At 44.6% G+C, this 7,033-nt stretch overlaps 1 protein-coding gene across 1 annotated transcript in view; it reads left to right on the forward strand.

The window, feature by feature from the left end:
• The window catches only part of LOC122552000 (erythroblast NAD(P)(+)--arginine ADP-ribosyltransferase-like), an 18,623-nt gene that overhangs the window by 9,237 nt on the left and 2,353 nt on the right, over positions 1-7,033 (forward strand). Inside the window, exon 2 of the mRNA XM_043694562.1 lies at positions 998-1,089. Coding sequence (XP_043550497.1) covers positions 1,047-1,089 — 43 coding nt within the window. The 5' untranslated portion in view covers positions 998-1,046. The remainder of the gene's footprint in view (positions 1-997; positions 1,090-7,033) is intronic.

Here is a 7,033-nt window from a genome sequence, read left to right on the forward strand (position 1 = left end):
GCCATACTAGTTGAAACCCTCTCGAACTACTCGAGCAAACCTTCCACCCAGGACATTGGTCCCCTTCCAGTTCAGATGCAACTCGTCCTTCTTGTACAGGTCCCACCTTCCCCAGAAGGCATCCCAATTATCTACTAGACTGATATCTGAAAGGAGTGGATTGCCTTATGAGGAAAGGCGAGACAGACCAGGGCTGTATCCTCTGGAGTTTAGAAGTGTCAGAGGTGACTTAATTGACATGTAAAAGATCCTGGGGGATCTGAACCGAATAGATGTGGAAAATATGTTTCCTTATATGGGAGAATCTAGAACTAAGGGTCATAAGTTTAAAATTAAAAATCTTAAAGGCACACCTTTAAGACAGAGATGAGGAAACATGTTTTCTCTCAAAGATCACGTATCTTTGGAAGTCCTTTGGATGCCAGATCTATAAATATTTTTAAGGTATACATAGCTAGATTCTTGATAATCAAGGGGATGAAAGGCTATTGGTATTATGCAGGAATGAGGAGCCGAGGTTAAAAATCAGATCAGTCATGATCTTATTGAAAAGCAGAACACAGTAAAAAGGTTGAGTTTGTTGTTTGTGTGCTACAGCAGTGCAAACCAGTCTTCATTTTCATTGATCTGTTACAGAGTGGCATCAATGAGCTGCAGTGAGGACTAGGAAACCAAACATGGATTAGTTGTAGGATCCAGTCCCACTCCTGGTTCAATCAACTAACTCAATGGTAGCTGATGAAGGATTTTGGTCTCTTCGACAATGTAAGAGGCAATGGGAAAATTCTCCTCTTCTTTCTCAGCAGGAGGTGACCATGTTCACATCGATGTTGCAGTCTCAAAAATGGTGATTTCTTACTTTCACTCATGCCCTTGGAGTAGTGGGATATAGGCAAACCCCACCAATCATCACAGATGAATGTGATCAGGATCTAAGGAAAAACCTAGTTTCTTAATACGTTTAATACTCACAGTTAACCACTTAATTCTATTACAGACATCCACAGAATGCGTCTGCTGATGTAATTCATGAAATAATTGAATCAATGACAATGAGGATTCTGGATTTTGTTCTGATTTTTATCCTGAGTAAGTATACAAAAAGCAATTTCATTAAACTATCCAGATTCAACTTCAGAAAATAATTGGTTTTCCTGCTTTCCCTGTCTGGTAACTGCTCGATCACCTCAGTAATTGTAATTTCTCTTCCTGACTTGGTTAATGTTCTGATACAATCAGTGACTTTGCCCTCCTTGAAGTTAACAGTGAGTCAAGGGGGAATTTCCATTTGAAAATGCCTACTTCCAGAAAGAGAATACGCAAATCTTAGCAGGACTTATACACTTAATGGTAAGGTCCTGGGAGCGTTACTGAACAAAGAGACCTTGGAGTGCAGGTTCATAGCTTCTTGAAAGTAGAGTCGCAGTTGGATAGGATAGTGAAGAAAGCATTTGGTATGCTTTCCTTTATTGGCCAGAGCACCTCAGGAGTTGCAAGGTCATGTTGCAGCTGTACAGGACACTTTTGGAATATTACGTGCAATTCTGGTCTCCTTCCTATCGGAAAGATGCTGTGAAACTTGAAAGGGTTCAAAAAAGATTTAGAAGGATGTTGCCAGGGTTGGAAGGGTTATAGGGAGAGGCTGAACAGGCTGGGGCTGTTTTCCTTGGAGTGTTGGAGGCTGAGGTTTACAAAATTATGAGGGGCTTGATTTTACCTGGGGTGGGGGAGTCCAGTACTAGAGACCATGGGTTTAGGGTAAGAGGGGAGAGATATAAAAGGGACCTAAAGGGCAACCTTTTCATGCAGAGGGTGGTGCATGAATGGAATGAGCTGCCAGAGGAAGGGGTGGTGGCTGGTACAGCATTTAAAGGGCATATGAATAGGAAGAGTTGAGAGGGATATGGGCCAAGTGCTGGCAAATGGGACTAGATTAGGTTGGGATATCTGGTCGGCATGGACAAGTTGGACCAAAAGGTCCGTGCTGTACATCTCAATGACTCTATGACTCAATGCATAACCTTAACTTTATAATTTTCCACACTGGATTCCATTTGCCAATTTTTTCCCTAATCTCCGAGCCTGAGTAAGCCCTTCTGCAGCCTCCCCACTTCCTCAACTCTACCTGTCCTTCCACCTATCTTTGTGTCATCTGAAAACTTAGCGACAATGCCTTCAGTTCCTTGGTCTGAATCATTTATGTATACCATGTAAAGTTGCGGTTCCAACACAGACCCTGCAGAACTCCACCCGTTACTAGCTGCCATTCTGAAAAAGATCCCTTTATCCCTACTTTCTGCCTTTTGCCAGTCAGCCAATCCTTTGTCCGTACCTGTAACACCAGGGACTCTTATATATTAGCTTCCTGTGTGGAACCTCGTGGAAATCCAAATTAAAAGTTTTAGAACATAGAACATAGAACATAGAAGAATACAGCGCAGTACAGGCCCTTGGGCCCTCGATGTTGCGCCGATCCAAGCCCACCTAAACTACACTAACCCACTATCCTCCATATACCTATCCAATGCCCTCTTAAATGCCCATAAAGAGGGAGAGTCCACCACTGTTACTGGCAGGGCATTCCATGAACTAACGACTCGCTGAGTGAAGAACCTACCCCTAACATCAGTCCTATATCTACCCCCCCTTAATTTAAAGCTATGCCCCCTTGTAATACCCGACTCAATACGCGGGAAAAGGTTCATACTGTCGACCCTATCTAACCCCCTAATCATCTTGTACACCTCAAATCCAAATCAATCATGTTCATTAGCAGTCTTTTGTCTAACTTGCCTGTTACCTCCTCAAAGGATTCTAACAGAATTTTAAGGCACAACCTTTCCTTGACAAAGCCTTGCTGACTCCATCTCAGTTTACCATGTACTGCCAAGTACTCCGCAATCTCATCTTTAATAATGGTGTCTAAAAGCTGACCAATGACCAAGGTCAGGCTAACTGTCCCATGGTTTCCTAACCTCTGCTTTCGTCCCTTCTAAAGCTGAATGTTAAATTAGGCACTCTGGGAGGATCCCTGATTCCAGTGATTCCTGAATGAGCACCACCAATGCCTTCACAATCTCCTCAGCGATTTATTTCAGTAATCAATTTCCTTTAGGACATCACGGTGTCTCCGTGGTTAGCACTACTGCTTCACAGCATCAGGAACCCAGGTTTGATTCCACCCTCAAGCAACTATGTGGAGTTTGCACATTCTCCCCGTGTCTGCATGACTTTCTGCCAGGTGCTCTGGTTTCCTCTCACTGTCCAAAGATGTGCAATTTAGGTCGATTTGCCATGCTAAATTATCCAGAGTGTTCAGGAATGTATCAGTTAGGTGTATGAGCCATGAGAAATGCAGGTTTACAGAGATAGGGTAAGGGAATGGTACTGGGTGAGATGCTCTTTGGTGGATTGGCGTGGACTTGTTGAGCCAAATGGCCTGTTTCCTCATTGTAGTGATTCTAAGATGTAGTCCATCTGGTTTACAAAGTTAAAAATCACACAACACCAGGTTATAGTCCAACAAGTTTAATTGGAAGCACACTAGCTTTCGGAGTGCCACTCCTCGATGAAGGAGCTCCGAAAGCTAGTGCTTCCAATTAAACCTGTTGTGTGATTTTTAATTTTGTACACCCCAATCCAACACCGGCATCTCCAAATCATCCATCTGGTTTGGGTGAATTATCCATTTTCAGAACTCTCGGCTTCTGCAGCACCTTCTCCTTAGTGATGGTCACAACATTCCCTCTGCTCCCTGACTCTCTTGAAGTTCTAGAAGGCTGTTGGTGTCTTCCACTGTGTAAACTGATGCAAAGGGCCTATTCAATTCCTCTGCCATTTATTTGCTCTGCATTACTACTTCTCCAGCCTCATTTTTCAGCAGTTCAATTTCCACTCTTGCCTCTCTCTTACCTATTACATCTCTAAACAAATGTCATTTTTATTAGCTAGCTTACTGTCATATTTCATCTTCTCCATCCTTATTACCTTTTTAGTTATCCTCTGCTGATTGTTAAAGGCTTCCCACTAATCTTCACTGCTTTTTCTTTTACGTTTGCTTTTCTGCCTTCTCTGACTTCCCTTGCCAGCTGTGAATGCCCTTGGTATGTTCCTTATTCCTTGGGATGATTTCTCTTTTGCAACACACACCTGGAGTTAGATAACTGAATAGTCCCCCCACCGCTAACATATCAAAGTGAATTTTGGACAGACCTGAGCTCTCCACTATTTAGTGAATCAAGATTAAATTGTAACCAATCTGTCCACATGCTATAAAGGTATATTCTATTTGAATTGTTGCAGCACTCTAAGAGACCATTCAGCCGCTGTCTGTAGAATTAGAATCCCTACAGTGTGGAAACATGCCCTTCAGCCCAACAAGCCGACACTGACCTTCTGATGAGTAAACCACCCAGACCCATTCCCTACTTAATATATTTACCTTAACCTACACATCCCTGTACACCATGGGCAATTTAACATGGCTTATTCACCTAATCTGCACACCTTTGGACTGTGGGAGGAAACCAGAGCACCTAAAGGAAACCCACACAGGCACAGGGAGAGTGTGCAAATCCACACAGACAGTTGCTTGAAGATGGAATCAAACCCAGGTCCCTGGTATTGTGAGGAGCAGTGCTAACCACTGAGCCACTGTGCTGCCCTAAACTGGCTCTGCAAAGAAGCATTATGACTTAGTATCATACTTCCGCCTTTTCCCCTGTAACCTTTGCATGTTGTTTCTCTTCAATTAACCATTCAATCTCCTCTTGAAGGCTTCAATTGAATCTGCCTCCACCACATTTGCAGGCAATGCATACAATATATCATGCAAATCATAAAATCCCTCCAATGCAGAGAAAGGCCATGCGGCTCATTGTAACACACCGAGCCTCCGAAGAGCATCCCACTTAATCCCTGTAACCACCCCGTTACTGTGGCTCATCCATAGAGCGTGCACATCCCTGGACAGGAAAGGGCAATTTAACTTGGTGAATCCATCTAACCTGCACATCCTCGGACTGTGAGAGGAAACTGGAGCACCCGTTGGAAACTCATGCAGACATGGGGAGAATGTGCAAACTCCACATCATTACCCAAAGCTGGGATAGAACCCAGGTCCCTGGCACTGTGCCACCCCTAAATCAATTTATATTGGTGCTCTCCCATTCTTGTTTGTTTTCTGAGCCCAGCCTAGTGGTATTACCCCTTTGCAGTTACAAGTGACATAACCCCTTGTCACTAGTTCAGGGACATTACTCCTTGCAGTCCAATAATATTACTCCTTTGTAATTACAAGTCTAGTGACAATACACCTTTACAGTTACTAGTGAAGTGACATTACCCCTTTGCATTTGCTAGTTCAGTGACATTTGCAGTCACTAGCCCAGTAGGATTATCTCTTTGCGGTTATCAGCCCAAGTGATATTCACCCTTTGCGGATATTAGTATAGTGATATGACTCATTTGCATTCACTAGTCTAGTCACAGTACTGCTATGCAGATTCTAGTCCAGTGATATTACTCCTTTGTAATTACAAGCTTAGTGACATTACCCCTTTGTACTCACTAGTCCAGTGACATTACTCCTTTGCAGTTTCCAGTCAAAGAACAAGAACATAGAACAAAGCAAAGTCCAGCCCTTCAGCCGTCCAAGCCTGTGCTATTCATCATCCCCTAAGTAAACTAAAAAAAAACCAACCTACTGTCCTTATTCGGTCTCTATCCCTCTATTGCCTCCCTATTCATGTAACCATCCAGGTGCCTCTGAAATGATTAGTAGTGTCTGCTTTCACCATCTCTTCTGGTAATGTGTTTCAGGCTCCTACCGCTTTCTGTGTGGAAGGCTTCCCTCACACATCTCCCTTAAATTTTCCCCTTCTCACCTTGATCCTGTGCCCTCCTTATAATTGAAACTTCAACCCTGGGGAAAAAACTCCTGACTCTCCACCCTATCTATGCCTCTCATCATTTTGTAGCCCTCTCTTAGGTCTCCTCTCATTTCATTCCAGTGAAAACAGTCCTGGTCTTCTTAACCTTTCCTCATAGCCAATACCCTCAAGACCAGACAACGTTGTGGTGAACCTTCTCTGCACTGTCTCTGCACTCTGCACTTGTAGTGTGGCGACTAAAACTGCACACGATACTCCAAATGCTCCCTAACATGGGTATTATACAGCTGCAAGAAAGTGAGAACTGCAGATGCTGGAGATCAAAGTGTGGAGCTGGAAAAGCACAGCCGGTCAGGCAGCATCTCATGAGCAGGAGAATTGACGTTTCGAGCATAAGCTCTTCATCAGGAATGGGACTTGTGGCCCGAAGGGGCTGAGAGATAAATGGGAAGGGGTTGGGGCTGGGGGAAAGATAGCCCGGAGATGAAGTATGGGGTGAAGGTGATAGGCCGGAGTGGAGGGTGGAGCAGATCGGTGGGAAGGAAGACGGACAAATAGGACAGTCCAAAAGGGCGGTGCTGAGTTGAAAGGTTGGAGCTGGGATAAGGTGGGGGGAGGGGAAATTAGGTTACTTTAATTCCTTGCAGTTCCCAGTCGGTGGGTTTGTAGAAAATGTCAGTGTCAAGTCGGTCATCACTGATGGAGATGGAGAGGTCGAGGAAGGGGAGGGAGATGTCAGAGATGGTCCAGGTAAATTTAAGGTCAGGGTGGAATGTGTTGGTGAAGTTGATGAATTGCTCAACCTCCTCGCGGGAGCACGAGGTGGCGCCAATGCAGTCATCAATGTAGCGGAGGAAGAGGTGGGGAGTGGTGCCGGTGTAATTACGGGAGATCAACTGTTCTATGTAGCCAACAAAGAGACAGGCATATCTGGGGCCCATACGTGTGCCCATGGCTACCCCAAACCCACCGACTCCCACAGCTACCTGGATTACACCTCTTCCCACCCTATCTCTTGCAAAAATGCCATCCCGTATTCCCAATTCCTCCGCCTCCGCCATATCTGCTCCCAGGAGGACCAGTTCCACCATAGAACACACCAGATGGCCTCCTTTAGAGACCGCAATTTCCCTTCCCACCAC

Source organism: Chiloscyllium plagiosum, chromosome 7, assembly GCF_004010195.1.
Source record: "Chiloscyllium plagiosum isolate BGI_BamShark_2017 chromosome 7, ASM401019v2, whole genome shotgun sequence".
NCBI classification, from domain to species: domain Eukaryota; kingdom Metazoa; phylum Chordata; class Chondrichthyes; order Orectolobiformes; family Hemiscylliidae; genus Chiloscyllium; species Chiloscyllium plagiosum.